The sequence below is a fragment of the Syngnathoides biaculeatus genome, chromosome 7, assembly GCF_019802595.1.
Source record: "Syngnathoides biaculeatus isolate LvHL_M chromosome 7, ASM1980259v1, whole genome shotgun sequence".
Lineage (NCBI taxonomy): Eukaryota > Metazoa > Chordata > Actinopteri > Syngnathiformes > Syngnathidae > Syngnathoides > Syngnathoides biaculeatus.
This window is the reverse complement of record NC_084646.1, coordinates 19,027,568-19,044,092: the sequence shown is the minus strand read 5'-3', so window position 1 is coordinate 19,044,092 and position 16,525 is coordinate 19,027,568. Positions and strand designations below refer to the sequence as shown.

The 16,525-nt window shown below is 39.7% G+C and overlaps 1 protein-coding gene across 7 annotated transcripts in view; it reads left to right on the top strand.

Moving 5' to 3' along the window:
* LOC133503199 (lisH domain-containing protein ARMC9) overlaps positions 1-13,325 on the top strand; it is a 29,478-nt gene extending 16,153 nt beyond the window's left edge. For 6 of the 7 annotated variants that reach the window (XM_061824538.1, XM_061824537.1, XM_061824536.1 and 3 more), the window contains 12 exons: positions 582-705; positions 825-964; positions 1,086-1,162; positions 1,620-1,694; positions 2,866-2,956; positions 5,293-5,339; positions 7,047-7,145; positions 7,741-7,856; positions 8,151-8,287; positions 8,674-8,779; positions 9,526-9,704; positions 12,101-13,325. In XM_061824538.1, coding sequence (XP_061680522.1) covers positions 582-705; positions 825-964; positions 1,086-1,162; positions 1,620-1,694; positions 2,866-2,956; positions 5,293-5,339; positions 7,047-7,145; positions 7,741-7,856; positions 8,151-8,287; positions 8,674-8,779; positions 9,526-9,704; positions 12,101-12,123 — 1,214 coding nt within the window. In that variant the 3' untranslated portion in view covers positions 12,124-13,325. Of the gene's footprint in view, positions 1-581; positions 706-824; positions 965-1,085; positions 1,163-1,619; positions 1,695-2,865; positions 2,957-5,292; positions 5,340-7,046; positions 7,146-7,740; positions 7,857-8,150; positions 8,288-8,673; positions 8,780-9,525; positions 9,705-10,513; positions 11,145-12,100 lie in introns of those variants that run through there. The other variant, XM_061824534.1, reaches the window with a different exon arrangement.
* The last annotated feature ends 3,200 nt before the right edge of the window (positions 13,326-16,525 follow it).

Genomic DNA, 16,525 nt, shown 5'->3' with positions numbered 1-16,525 from the left:
AGTTAAAATACATATACAGGTATGTCTCTAATTAACTCAATTCTATCTATCTATCTATATCTATCTATCTATCTATCTATCTATCTATCTACTATCTATCTATCTATCTTCTATCTATCTATCTATCTATCTATCTATCTATCTATCTATCTATCTATCTATCTATCTATCTATCTATCTATCTATCTATCTATCTATCTATATATCTTTCTATCTATCTATCTATCTATCTATCTATCTATACCATTAGCAATCTACCATCATCACCATAACATCTCTCAGAAACATCTAAGTAAATTACATCATCATCAGGGTTTTAATATAGCATTGTAGTCTTACTGTATGTAAACATCTGACTTTGAAGAAAGCAATGAAAAAACGCCAGCAAAAAATCCTTCTATTAATATTTTCGCATTTAACATATCAAAATAATTTTGGTAATCCCAATTGACCAAAAACAGGAAAAGTTTAGTCTGATTTCATGTCAGGTAGTGAGAAGAAATACTCTTCATAAAGTGTAAACATCTGGTTTCAGCTGTAGGATTTATGACAGATGTATGATGTTATGTTTATTTTTCCAGGGCGAGGTTACCTCTCCAAGATCCCTTTGCTTCTAAAACTACTGATGAAGACACTACGGAAGGAGGAGAAGGACACCTTGACCAGAGAGAATGTGCTGGTGGCTCTGCAGAAACTAAGTCTCGTGTAATGGAGTTTGTAGACGCCACTGTGTAGAAAACAATGTCACAGTCTTCAATTTTACAGAGATCAACACAAAAATATGTAATATTTAATCCAATGGGATGATCACATCTGTTTCATAGGAGGAGCCAGCAGACCGCTATGATAGAAGATGATTTGATTGGATGGCTAGTGGATGAATTGCATGACTCAGACTGTCTGAGCGATTACACCCTGGAGTATTGTGCATCTCTTCTCATGAATTTATGCCTGCGGACAAAAGGTGCACAAAACTAAAACACTGTACAGGAACAAGCCAGATTTGAGTTTTATTTTATTAATAAAATTCTATATAGAGTATTATTTGATCCTGTGAACTTGTGTGTATGGCATTTCTCAAACAGGAAAAAGGAAGTGTGCAGAAAATGCGAAGCATGTGCTCAAGGTTTTAACTGACCTCCTCGGACATGATAACCATGAGGTAACAAATGTGTGTGTTTCTGTGTGGAAGAGACCAAGAGACTGTAAAATGTTTTGTCTTTTATCTTTTAAATTATTTCAATTTCCATTCTAGTTTGCATTGTCAGATCTACATGTTAGCACAGGTGTAGATTTTGACTCCCGCTTCCTGTGACTCCCAGATACGGATCCCATGCTTAGGCAAAATTGTACAGAATCATGCGAAAACTACGGTTTCTGTTCCTGGCACAGTTTCCACTACCAATTTCTTTGTTGTTATTGTTCACACTCCTGGTGACATTCGGTCCAGTTTCTACCCAATCCCATTACAGTGAATATTTAATACTGATACTCACTCCCATCCAGCGTGAATCCTGTGGGACCAATGGGACTTGGTGGGAATTCTAAGAAAATATCAGTCTCTATGTAAACCTCTTGAATATGAAGATGCATCTGCCATTTCTGTCTCTATTTCCCAGATTCGTCCGTACGTGAATGGGGCCCTGTACAGCATCTTGTGTATCCCCTCTGTTAGACAGGAAGCAAAAGCGATGGTAAGACAGTGGAAATGTCTTCACCTACTTGCGGAATGCTGACTTTGCCTTTCTTTTCCCTTTTAAACAACCCATGCCATCAATATCCCTTTTTGCTCTTGTAGGTCAAAATGAGTCTTTGACATATTTTAAATTTGACATCCATTTGGTTTGATTGAATTAAATGCAAAAGGCAAACATAATAATGTTTGCAAAAAGACCGGATCTGATTTTTGATGAGTTAATAATCAAAACTAATTATTCATGTACCTACCAACTGAGTTATTGGTACCCATCCACTCAATTTGCCTGAATGGCAGCACGTTTTTTCGCCAAGTCATAGAAAAATAGTAATAGTAATTGCGATCTCCCAGTATCCCAAATTTTGGGCCAATAAAAAAAATAGCATAGTCAGCTGTCTCTGCAGCAGGCTTTCAAACTCCCTTTCAAAGCTCCCTGCTCAGCCTGAAATACTCGCCACCTCGAAGCACACATTTTTGAATGAGTTTAAAGTGAGAGGTGCTACCATGAAATTTGTATGGGAAATTCTTTATATATTTTCTTTTTTTCTCGGATGTCTCATCGCCACTTCCAAATATGGGATGCCCCCACCCCTGTTCCCATCGTTGGCTTGCTTTGACGTGGGGGCCTTTCACACTGAGAGCGTGCACTGTGAAAAGGCATTCAGTGGACAAACAATCCAATGCTGAGTGAGTTCTTTACTATGATGGACCCCATATGGAAGGATCCAAACGCAAAGCCGCTCTGAACAATTTGCTGCTGCAAGACCTCATAGTATCCCCAAGGACCAATCAAAACAAAGCTGTTTTCTATATTTACTTTAGGAATAACAGCAATCCAATCAGCGCAACGCACTGAGACATATTAAATGTTAATGGAAAATTCTGTTGTCTCAATTGCTAAGTCTATAAGGCCAAGTCGAATAGCTTGAAAAGGGGTATCCTCTACGTTTTCAACCCAAATTACCTTCCATACCCCATAAAAGGATCTCAATGATTCAGAAAAAATGTTTTTTTAAAGTTAATGCCATTGGACCTTCAATGTCACAACACACCAAGCAGATGAACATTGTCTGAGATGTATGGAGCTGCATGTGCTGTGTTTAGCTTTCTTGTTGCCCAATTCAAATTCATAAACTAACTGAATGTGTGTACTGCTCAATTGCGTGAAGAGTGTGGAGGAGATCCTCTGCTGCTACAGTAAGGAGGATAATCGAGAGCTTCACAGACAAATTGGCTTTATCATTAAACAGCTCAACTCAGGTCAGTGAATGCATATTTATGGTTTATTTAGTAATTTACTACAATGCATGCATATCTAATTCGTTTTGGCTGTCAATGTTTTTTGTAATATTCTTACTATTATTAGTATTATCCATACATCCATTTTCTGAGCCTCCTAGCCTCATGAGTGTCGCGAGAGTGCTGGAGCCAATCCCAGCTGTCATCGGGTAGAAGGCGGGGTACACCCTGAACTGGTTGCCAGCCAATCGCAGGGCACATGGAGACAGACAACAGCCGCACTCACAATCACACCTCAGGGCAGTTTAGAGTGTCCAATTAATGCATGTTTTTGGGATGTGGGAGGAAACTGGAGTGCCTTGAGAAACCCCACGGAGGCACAGGGAGAACATGCAAACTCCATACAAGTGGGGCCGAGATTTCAACCCCAGTCCTCAGAACAGTGAGGTCAACGCTCTACAGCTGCGCCAACACGCTGCCATTATGTCTATACCAAATTCATGACAAGCTATTTGTCCTACACAGCTTGGGAACACGTAATCACTACCATGTAACACCAAGTCCATCAGATTTCTGGACTAACAATCAGTCCAATTTGGAAACAACACTGATTGTGAATCAATTTCATTTGTTGCTGTGCAAAGGCAAGAAGTGGAAATGAGAAGCAATACAAATCTTAAGGAATACATCTACAGGTGGTGGTCCCAAACCTCCCTTTATCTTTCTTCATCCTGTCTGGTTTATTTTGGGTAATTTCTGCATTTTGCCAGTGGTGCTGGTTTATAATGGGAAATAATTGCATTTTCCAGTGCCTTCACCACTAGAGGTGGCATGAGGGAATGTCTGGAAACCACAGATGTTGTCCAGGTGGGCTGTCTCAGCCAGGATAAAATGTACTGTATATTAGCGGTGCAGCAAGGTTTGATGTCTGTCACAGCACAGTATGTAGCACAGTGATTTCCAAACTTTATGGAGCTGAGGCACATATTTTCCATTCATTCATTTTCTTTGCCGCTTATCCTCACGAGGGTCGCGGGGAGTGCTGGAGCCTATCCCAGCGGTCAACGGGCAAGAGACAGGGTACACCCTGAACTGGTTGCCAGCCAATCGCAGGGCACATAAGAGACAAACAGCCGCACTCAGTCACACCCAGGGGCAATTTAGAGTGTCCAATTAATGTTGCATGTTTTTGGGATGTGGGAGGAAACCGAACTGCCCAGAGAAAACCCACACAGGCACAGGGAGAACATGCAAACTCCACACAGGCGGGGCCGGGATCAAACCCAGTCCTCAGCTTTACCAACTGAGCCAAAGTGCCGCCGGCACATATTTTACAATTGAAAAATCTTACGGCACACCAGCAAACACAAATGTCACAAAATGTAGGCACATCAAAGACTGTATTTACTTCCTGCCGACTAATAGCATTTACTTGTTTCTTTCACTATGCTTCACTGGCATATATAGATGAAGAAAGATACCTTATTTCTTGTAAATAATTTCTTTGAGCTAGTATGTAAAATGTTATAATATCCCACAGCACACCTAGAAGAGTGCTCATGCCACACAAGTGGATTCCGGCACACTAGTTGAGAATCACTGATCTAGAGTAATTGACAAAATACCAGGAGACAGGTGTGGCGTTAGCCAGATTTTTGGCAGCTTTGCCATTGGCACCCTATGCTCTTTACTGATGATAGCAGTTTTCCGACTGAGCACATTGAATATGAAATCTGGATATGCCACATAGAACATTCTGCTACATGCAATATGTTCTATCATAATTTGCTTGTCAATAGCTCATCTTATGGAGTAGGGAGGCATATTCTTGGAGGGAGGCACATACACATGTGCTAGCTACAATTACCTTGACTGACATTAGAGTTAGCTGTTACGATGAGATCCTCAGAGCCATTGTCGGACCACTTGCTTGTGCAGAGCGGCCAGGATTCCTAATGATTCGTGGGAAATGCCAGGACTTGAATCTGACTGAGCAACTTCTGGGCATATTTCGTTCCATGCAGGTTGATCCAGGTCTAACATCAGCTCCCTCTGGATCTGTCTGGGAGCCCCAACCGTCACTGAGTCTCATGTTTCATTCTCTTGAGGAATTTGACCAGAACTGATTTTTCCAATTTTATTTTGATTGTGATTCTGACCTCCAGAGAGATAAACAATTTTGATTTCCAGTGATGTTTCTTTTTTGTTACTTAGTTCTTAACATATATCCTGCAATGAAAAACTGAGAAATATTTTTAACTGGAATGATTCATTCACTGAGATCTAGGTTCCTTTATTTAGTATGTAGTGGATTTAGGATATTTCTTTATAATATGTCAATGTTTTGTTCCATTCAGCGGAGGAAGAAGGACCAGAGTCGGAAGAGGATGAGGATGACAATGATGTAAGTCTGAACTTGACTCATTGCTGGTACTCATTTACTCAGATATTATGTCTCTGTCACACAACAGTAAATAAAGGGGATCACATTTTGAATTACTGTATGAGGAAAACTGATGAGAATGAGTTGAGCCCAAAAGTCTGTTCTGACCTATTTGTAACATACAAAATAGATGGCAATCTTGACATAGCGTAGAAACTTAGTGCGACCGTGTTGTTTGTGTGCAAATGTGTGTTTCCAGATTTCGTTCTTAAAGGCAGCTGTGGTGATGAGATAGATGATTGTGTCTTATTTTGTAATTGTACTAGAGCAGGGCGATATAGACTATTTCAAATCTCGGTATTCATGCCAGGTATCTCGATAACGATGTCATAACAATATCACTACCGGTTAAATGAAAACGTAATAGTATTTTTCTTATTTAGAAAAAGAGAAATACTAATTCCAAAGGATGTGGAATGTGCAGTTTATTTTAATTAGAACACACTGACACTCATCAACATTAACAAAGTAAGCAATGAATACAAAAGGAAGTCTAAAGCTCAGTTTTTTTTAATTATAACGTGCTGAAAGTTGTCGGGGGAAAAGGATGTCTTAGACATCGAATCTTGAGTTCAAAATTCATATTTCTCAAAGTAACTAAATAGACTGACGAATGGTTGTGTCCAGCTCGAGCACAAGTCCGTGGTTGTGGCAAAATAGTCCATTTCACGGAGCTCAGATTCAAGATTCATTTTACTTTCGTTGTAAACTTTTGGAATAACCACTCGATTAAAATGTGACTGAGATGGTATTTTGTAACGTGTGTCCGGCGTCTGAAGTATTTTATGAAAACCCAATTTTGTGACTGTGTACACGGGTATCATGTCTTTTGTTATCTAGTAAGCGACAGCATCTTTAATGTCTCTACTGGAGGACGTTAAGTCATATGGTGTAACTCCACTGAACACATCAGCAGTTGAACTTTGCTTGGGCTTCACTTGCGATGACCGAGAAGTCGCCACATTTATTCCCCTTTGCGCTACACTCCTCATGTAGTACATGGTGATGTTTCAAATGGTGAAACATGATCGTTGTGTAACCTTAGGCCGTAGTATTTTTCTTCAAGTGCTGCACAAAACCTTGCTCCGCTGTAAATCATCTTTTCTAAAGCCAGAATACCTCCAAATAACTGAAGACTATTCGGTCTTGCCGACTAATTCAACCGAAACAAATACTGCACCGAGCTTACTTTAGGCGTTCATCTTTTTTTTTCTTTGTTTATTCCCTGGAGCAGGCGTATGGTTTATGTGTGCCTGGCCCGCACGGCATCAGATGATTGTCACTGGCTTGCTTTAACTGTTGAGCAACGTAAAACTGAAAAGAGTGTACTGTATGTGGTTGGTTGGCCTGAGCTGTACATGCAGCATGAGCATGAAAAGTACACGTTTGGTGTCGTACCATTTTAATTTTCAGTATTAATACTGTATCTTGAATGTTTATATCTAAATAAAGATAACTATATATCGCCCAGCTCTAAATTGTACCCCCTTTTTCAAGTGGGGAGCCAAAAGTCCATATTGTGGAAACATAGATGACAAGTGTTGTGCAAAGTTGATTTAAAGGAGAGAAGTTTTATTAAGAACTGCTCATTGAAACGTGGTCAGAGAGTCTACAGAGTATATTTTTTAAACATCCTAGTATGCTTATGTTTGCTTTGTGTTGTAACAGGAAGATTTAATAGAGTCAGACCGAGATAAAGAGGAGGTCCTTAAGCCACAGCCCAGAGAGCTGTCTGGGGAAAGTCTGCTCACTACAGAATATCTGGGTGTAAGCACCAAACACACACAGACACACACACACAAAGCCAACTCCACAACAACATACAAGTGCACTTGTACGTTGGAAGTTGTTTGGTTCTTGTTGTCATGCAAGCACGGCAGCATACGCGCTGACTTAATGCCTCACAATGCTGCCCAACTGAAGATGTCGTCGGAAGCTGTGCAGACTCAAGAGATATGCAAATGTTTTTATTTAGAGGACTTTAAAAACTAAGCAGATGTATTGTCTTCGCTGCAGTCCAAAAGTACAATTAAATGAAGAGATGTTTCTTTTCAATTTTACACCCCCCCCCTAAATTCTGGTAAATCACCAGTTAGGACAAAAGTGCATTTCCAAATTTGATTTATAAATGCAAAACTGCTATTTCATAATCATGATTCCAATTACTCATTTTTGGCTAACACTGTTTCAGTATGATTTCAAAATGGGTTGATATTCTGCACAACAGTTGAAGACAAGCCTTCTACATCTGCAAATCTATTTTAAACACATTGTAGTTGTGAAAAAAATTGTGATTTGCCAAGTAAATGTTTTACAGAAATGAAATCATCAATGGAAATTATTCCGTTTTTTGATTGACCAGATTATCACTAACCTACCCAAAGTGAAAAAGAAGACAAACCATCAGCATAATCCAAGCATTGATGAGCCTCTTCAGCGGCCGGTGACCCCAAGCTCGCATCGTAACACTAATGTAGTGTAAGTGCATTTTACAAATAATGTGCACTCTTTGAGTTTTAGTCTTTCTTTCACTCCCTTTTGTCCAGCTTTCCAGCTCAGCCACCGTGCCACCCACATTTGTCTAATTTTTTTAAAGATACTCTACTTTGTGGTGTATGAAATTTACATTTGACTTGACATTTTTTATCGGTTTACCAGGCCTTTAACATATTTCACTTCTTATGCAAGCAATCATAAGTCAAAGACAGTAGTATAAAACAAAACTATTGAAAATATACACTCACTTATACTCTATTTGTGTTGCATGTATAGGAATTACCACCCAGGCAGTCGTGGCAGTATGGGTGGCAGAGAAGGAAAGAACGCCTCTTCTTTCAAGAACAACTCTCAACCTCACACGAGCTATGGCAATCGCCCACGCACGGCTGAGTCCCTGCATCACCGCACCGGTGGGTTGACTACTAAACTACTATGACAGCAGTCTCAGGATACAGCTTTTGATAAATCCACTTCTGCTCTAACATGACCATGCTCCAGAGCACAAATCAATAACTTGTAAAATTGAAAGAAACCGCGTATTTCTTTGCGTCACAGTCATTTGGTGACTGTGGCCCGATTCATAAAGGCTGTAGTTAAATCTGCATGCGCTTGGCCTTTGAGACCAGTGGATCACAGTTCAAGTTTCTCTAAGGGCAAAAATAAGTTGGAATGAGGTCTTTGAAAAATGCCTGGCTGCATCGTGATCACCGTCATAGTGCCCTTGAGCAAATATATTTTGTAAACTCCTTACTAAGACCTTTCATTAACATTTTACAATTTTCAATAACAAAATCAGACATGGAGTATGGTCGGCCAGCCAAGGTTTCTGATCTGGACCAATCCTACGACCTCCAAGCCAGAAAAGGAACCCTCCAAGAGAAACACAATGAACGTTTTGACAGGTAACTCAATGCAAAAATTCACTATGAAAGACAGATTACAAGGGGAAAAAGTTGTGATTTTTTTCTAAGTTATTATGTGATAGAGACTGGTGTATCCTAACATATTTTGAATTTTTTGGTTCATAAAGAGAGCTACAAGTGTTCCCTTCTTAGAGGAAGACATACACTCACTGCGAACTTCTTGCAATTTTACTTGCTGGAAGAAATGCGTCAGAGGACAATGAATGGTCTGTTCTGGTTGCATATTTCAATTTGCAGTCATTCGGTATTTTACTCTGGATTTGGCTTCATCTTACATTATTAAAGCAAGTTTGGTACGCCTTTCCAAAAATCTACAATTGCTGAAAACAATATTATAGTACTATTTTGACAATAGTGGCAATACTCTGGTGAATGCTAATCAGTCATTTACATCTCAAATTAAGTAGCAGAGGTTTTAATGTGAATGAGTCCTATTACATGTCAAGGGTCATGCACAAGATGAACATTGTGCCCACTGAGAAGCTTGTCAAATAAGAGAAGGATGAATGATCCCACCGGCTTAGTGAGAGTGGCTTCAATTAAAGCTGATGTTGTACAATATGATTCGATAACATTCAAATCATTGGATGACTCAGCAGTTGTAGCGCTAACACAGTTGACATTACTCATTGTATCTACCAAGTCTGTATACAATGAGTAGAGGACAAACTAGTTACCTAGCAAAACCTGTACTTATTTCTTTCTCGCCACTTTCTTGCCTTCAGCGTGGATTCTGTCTCCGCATTTGCAAGCATGCCGAGGCTCGAACGAACTCCTGAGCCAGGAGCCATTCAGAGAAACCCCACGTGGACTCTGGCGCCCACGTTTTCCGAGACTGAACCCCAGCAGTGCAGCCGGCCATGTTCGGCAAGCTCCCCGGGTGGACTGGGACGGCAGACCGGAGGTAGGCATAATGTCGTGAAAATTGTCACAGTTGAACAGCACACTTAACCAATGCCTCATTATTCATATTAAAAAAAAAAACAAAAAAAAAAAAACATTTAAACACTTTAACATACAGTGGGGCCGTAGCTCAATTACATTCTAATTAGGATACAAGGACAAAGGTAATATTGAAATCCCCTGGAAAGTTGAAAAAAGTAACCCACTGGGGCCTCCACTCCCGAGAGGGGTTGCATCAGGAAGGGCATCCAGCGTAAAAACTGTGCCAAACAAATATGAGCGTTTCGATGTGGCGATCCCTAACAGGACAAGCCGAAAGAAACTGACTATTCTCCAAAAAGGTTTCTAAAGGACCATGCCGATAATGAACAGAAAGTCGCCATCTATTTTGGGGAAATTCAGAATTCGTACTTAGGAAGCTCCGAGTTGGGAATTCGGCCAAATGAGACCCAATCAAAAGCGAGATACCATTTTGCCAACATTTGTCTTCTAATGTTGGCGGAGCATACCATCCAAGTTGAATACTTCACCATAAAAATTGAGTTTGGGGAGGCACAGATTGTTGCTTGCAACTGCAATTGTCTATTACAATTCATGAGAAAAAGTCTTTAGATCTTTGGTTGGATGCATTGTGATTTTCTACAACATTCATTTCTTGTTACGAGTTTCAATATTTCAGGGAAACATGTAGTCATAATACTTCATGTAGTACTGCAAACCAATAATTACCGTAGGATGAGATTGTGCCTTACTTCTTAGTGTGAACTAAAGAACTCCCCTCAATTAAATGTTCTGTTTTGTTTTTTTTAGATCAGAAATAATCCCAAAACAAAGGTGGCCTGTACTATAGCATAAAAGAAGTCTATCTACAATCAACAACCTTAAGTTTTGATAAACTAAATTAATAACTTAATTTATAACTAAAGCTTTGTTTATAACTGTAGTTGTAGTAGTATTTCTCCCATAGCCAAATAAAATAAATGACGTGGCTGGTGAATGAAAATTTAAATTCACTGGATAATGAACAACCTCTGTGTACGCAGTTTTACATCTTGGGACCAGGAAATGTAAAAAAACACAACACTGTATGTGTACATGGGATAGGCCTAGACTTTTCTCCCTGGTGTGATTGTGGAGCCTTATAGTATTTTTGTTAGATGTTTTATTGTTTTTTTTTTTACATCAGTCCCTAGTCTGAATGTTTTTAAATCTAGTCCATTTCCACTTTCAAATGCTATTTCTTGCACTGTACCCTGTCTTAATTGTACTTTTATTTTTTTCCTGTTTGTTTTGAATGTTTATAAAGTGTGTTTTTCCCCTTTTTTAAAATGGTTTCAATCATGTAAAGCACTTTCAGTTACCTTATGTATGAATTGAGTCATATAAATTTGCTTTGCTTTTCTTACAGATGAAATTGGGATTAAAGCATGTGATGTCTTTACTTCTGATAGCTACAGCTACATTTTTTTTCATTATATAAAAAGCTCAAACAATTAGTTTTCATTTAATATCTAAAATATAAATCTTAACTACAGGGCCTGTAACTCTGGTGCTCTTAACTGGATGACTCCATCAATTCTGTTCCTCATGCATCCTGATTGCATTTGATGTACCATTGCCCCTGGCCCTAAATCCCTATAATTGAGCCTAATGCTAAGTGTGTTTTTAAGGTCTGTCATTTGTCATACATCATTGAAGTCATACGGAAGTTACTTCATCAAAACTGGCACAGCAAACAGAATAAGTGGATATTTCTTGTGAGCTTCCATTGCTTTTATCTGCAATTTTCCTGTTATCAGTCCTATTAGTTTACACTTAAGTGCAGTTTCTGCTACCCATCAGGCATTATTATCCCTAATGTTTGCTGCTTGCTAGTTTCCTGACGCAAATGTAGATGGAAAAGCATGCTGAGACCCATCCCTCTTCAGGCCCACATTTGTGACACAAGACATGTACCAGGCGCGGCCAGGCCACCCACTCTCCCAAGTAAATGGGGAAGGATGATAAGAAAATGGAAAGACCATGACATTATGGCCACTTGGTGATTAGGATACACTTTGACAATAGTGGCAAATTCCTGAAATATTGACCAATGATTGATGTGTAAAACTGGGTTCGGAACACGTTGCCATGCAGTGGGACATGAAATGGCTGTGAAATTGTACAATTTGGAAGTAGTTTATACTGTATTTTGAGGGGAGATTTTACATCGAAAGTTGCCCAGTTTCCACCTTTTAACTCCAAACTTTCCCAAGGTGTTAAGATGGGGCACCTACCTGACCAAATTAAACCACTTCTAGGAAAAAAGGTCACATTCATTGTTGCCGTACATAAATGCCTTCAGTTCATTTACCCTCTCCCAAACTTTCAGCCTCCACTGCTTATGTGCTCCTTCAGGCAGCCAGTCAACATGGAGGTGAAGAGGGAGCTGTCACCACGGCGTCGATCCATCTCCCTTGGCACACCGAGTTTCCTGTAACATCATCCTTCCAGTTTTTGATCAGGGTCAGCGTCACAGAGAGAGGGTCATGAATCAGCAAGCGGGGGCGGAGGGGATTGAACAATGCAAAGGATTGTGATCCTACATTTTTTTTTTCCTGGCTTCAGCGCAGACTTTTGCAACCCAATACGAGGTCAGACAATAATCGCATCCCCCAACTAGCCCAACTCGATGCTCTTTGCGGCCTCGTTTGGCCCTCAATTTTCTGCTCTTTGTCACTTTTTCTCTCTCAGCAAGGTCACTAAGCACACCTGCGTATGTGGAACATCCAGCCACCGTGACAGAACAGACAAATCTTAATTTTAAAACTGGAGATTAGCATCATGTTTACTGAGAATGGGTTTAAGGGGCCAAAACAAAGAGATATGATGATGAATAATAGTTTTCATCAGTTAGTCGGTCAGTTATTGTCAGTGCTGGAATTCGCTTTGCGGAAAACAATTTTATTTTCTAGTTGTGCAATATTTTGTAGATCAAGGGTTCTATTGCAGTGTTTACACAGCATTTACAAAAAAAAGGAAATTGTGTAAATATTTTAGCTGTCATAGTTTGCATTGTACATTTGCACTGTTCAAACTCCAATCCCATATTCATGTGGAGCATTTTTTTTTTGTCTTGTTGACAATTTTATTTCAAAGGAAATTCCTGACTTTTAATCCATATTGTATCTCTGTAGTTATCTATGCATTCATCGATCCATTTATTTTCTAGCATCCAAGTTTACTGTGGGAAAGAGGGATGGTACACCTTTGATGCCAGTCAAAGGAAAACCCATATTGACACCGCATGCAAATTCACACCCAATTAACCGGTCATGCAGGTTTTTGGAGTGTGGGAGGTAATTGAGCGACCTGGAGAGAACCCAGGCAAGCACAAGGAGAACATTCAAACTTCATACAGAAACGTCTGAACTGAGATTCACACTCAGAACCCTCGTGAAAAGGAATACCTTGCCGCCAATCCCCCTACCCCACCAAAAAAAATAAAGATACTCCATTGTCATTTTGACACGAAAACAATGTCATAACCTTTTCACTGGACAGTCATGATTAATGTTTAATCATTTTAAATTATACTCAGCATTATGGGAATGCAGTCATTAATAAATGAACTATTAGCTAATGGCTATGTGTATTTTTCTAAAGTCCAATCCAGCTCGTTTTAGCGTTTCCCTGACTCACATTTGGTCTCCTGAGGGATGACGTGCCCAATAATTTGCATTGAGGATGCGAGCGGCAGCACAATGTGAGGAAACGAGCCGCACATGACACATTGACGCAATTGCATGCAGGTGGCTTAGTAACCCTTAGCTCCAACATGCTGGTGCCGTCCAGCTGTAATCGCAGCCGAGAGGAAGCCGCTGCTTTTTATCAAAACAAAACAATGGATGAAGAAAGAGATGGAGTGGGAAAAATACATGGGTCCCCTGACTTGTAACACAAAAAGACGGAAAACGTTTTACCCCATTACATTATTTCTGTATTACAGCATCAAGTGCTGACTAATATGTGTCACGAATGCTATTGAAATATGAAAATGTCAACCTGCTAAGACTGAATTTAAAAAAAGAAAATGGAGAACTGGCATCATGTACCGGAAATCTCGCAAGTTAGATATGCAGGGCTTTCCTTCTTTCCATTTGCCATGCTTGTGAAAACAAAATACCTCATCTGTTATTTCACAACAGTTGGTTAAGAAATGGCTCACTTAAAATATACTCCAACCACCCATTTTCCAAGCCGCTTATCCTCACAAGGGTTGCAGGAGTGCTGGAGCCTAACCCATCTTACTAGGGCGAAAGGGAGACGACGCACCTGAGTCAAAAATATATTAATATCCAGGTAAAGTCTTTTGAAAATAATAACTCCCTGATGATCCAGATGTGTTGGCTACCAAAAGTCACATTAGGAACTATAGAATTATTAAATTACCACTTCAGCCACTCTTGTCATATTCGGTCAAAATAATTGGATTTACACCAAAACTACTCCTTCGCAGCTAAAACATTTCCACTCCGATATTGGAATGTGTACCCAAGAGAGTCCCTGCCTTTTTTCTATACCAAATTCAGACAAAAATGAAATTGACAGTAAGTACGTTGGATATAAAACGTCTTCACACCCTTGTTCAATTCCCAGATTTCTGTGACATACTGTATATATAAAGAAACTAAGATAAATCATTTCAAACCTTTTTTTTTCCACCATTAATAAGCCTGTACAACAATATTTTAAAAAATAACACCAAACAACATTTTTAAAAATACAATTTTTTTAAGAGGGAAAGTAAGCTGAAATAATGTGGTTGCACATATCTTATAAACTGGAGTGTAGCTATCGTCAGAAATAGTCATTAGTCATATTCACTTGTGTTAAAATGGGTATAAATTCCTCTTGTCAGACCATACCACTTTTCTCCTTGTACATTTTTGAAAGATTTCAAGTATGCTCATTTGGAAAACCTTGAAAGCATGGTTGGACATGTTGCCCATAATTCCAAAAGCTATGATTTATGCAAACAGAACACTGCTCATCACTGAAAGAACGCCATTTGTTCAATGAAGCATGGTGGTGGCAGTGTCATTCTCTGGGGCTCTTTTGCTGTCTTGTTTGAAATACCAGTCAATCTGGGCGCAAACCTTCAGGCTCTGATAGAAAGAAAAAGAAAATGTCTGGAAAAGTCTACTAGAACATGAACTGAACTGTTAATCAATTTCTCTTTAAATGGTGGCAAGTCTGGTGTGATTGCCATTTAACCTGAATTTGAACATGTTTAGTTCATTCTGAACACAGCCACATCCTGAGTGATTTTTTTATTTTCATTGTCAAAAAGAGCTGTGATAGTTTTTTCAGTTGCGTTGCACTGGCCCCTGAAGCCATCACCTTACCATGATAGCGCACTGATGTGCCTCAGAGTAGGAGGAACCCCCTACCCGGAGATGTTACAGAGTGATCCACAATAGACTCTCTTTCCTCCCAACATCTGTCTCACTACTTAATAAACAACCTGAGAATACATGACACCCCAATTATATTTTATCAAAGAGATCTAGTATTTATTATTCTTACCCTTGTTTTGGGGGTTTTTTGGTTTTACTGTTGGTGGTCAGATCCGTGGAACGTCACCTTTCTGGCAAGGAAAGAGCCTGAGCATGTCTGCAAGGTCCAGCGGATCTGACTAGTTACAATTGGCCTGACCTCAAAACACATTTTAGGCGCCGTCACCTGTCGGTTTGAGAGGAAAGTTTTGTGGATTGATGAGGTAAAAGAGATGAAAAGCCTAAAGCTTTGAGAAAGAAAATATCTGCTCATGATCCAAAACATACAAGATAACCCGTGAAGCTCAGCGGAAGTGACTGTTTGAGCTTTGGCTTATTCCTAAACACAAGTCTTCAACAACAGCGGTGCAGAGACTCCTACGTCTTTGAACCAGTAGCATCCCACTCGGTTGTTTTTATCAGTAAGCAACCATGTGCAGTGCTGATAACAGGTGACGCCAGCCAAGAAGAGCATTGCAGTGCTTCTGTCTCCTCAACCTCCTGTTTCCTCTTGACCAGTCCTGAGAGATAGATTGAAGTGATTCTTCCACCCCTTCCAACAATGCTGAGAGACTGTTGACGCATTTGGTGGTTCGGCTGAGAGCACCAAATAAAGAAAAGGTCAGTATGATTATAAGACAGTGGTCATAACATTTTGCTCTTTTATAAAACCATCACAGTTCATTTAGGAATCACCTCTCAGTAACATCCTTACAAAACTAACCATTACCCTTTTGCGTGAATGCAACTTTGTGCACCAAAGCGAGTTAGCGTTTTGTGGGGGTTTTATTCGCTCCACCATTAATATTGTTCCGTTGACTCGGGAACTGGAATAAGGAATCAGTTTCACAATGGTGACCGCATTAGCTCAGCAAGGACGACTGCACACAGGATGATGACTTTTTTTTGCCGTCCTATCTCGAGTTACAGTTAAGCCATTGGGGTGATGGAACTTCAAGATACTTTCATCAATCATCACAACTTGTTTTCACACTAAAAAATGCTAGTGTTTCCCAACCTTTAGTGAGCCAGGTGTTACAAAAGGTGTGTTACTGTATACAGTATAAATGGAAATATTGATGATCTCCTCACAATTCATTCACAGCTTTTAGTTGTATTCATTGTGTAGTCTTGCCAGAAGTGTGGAAGAGGTCATAGGTTATAGCTAAGGGGGAGACCAAATTCCTCGTTTTTTAGTGTTTCTCAATAGGATGTGAGGAAGGTTTGCCCAGTGGTGGATGTATCGTCAGACAACGTACACACTAGCGAAGGGGACGACGGACAA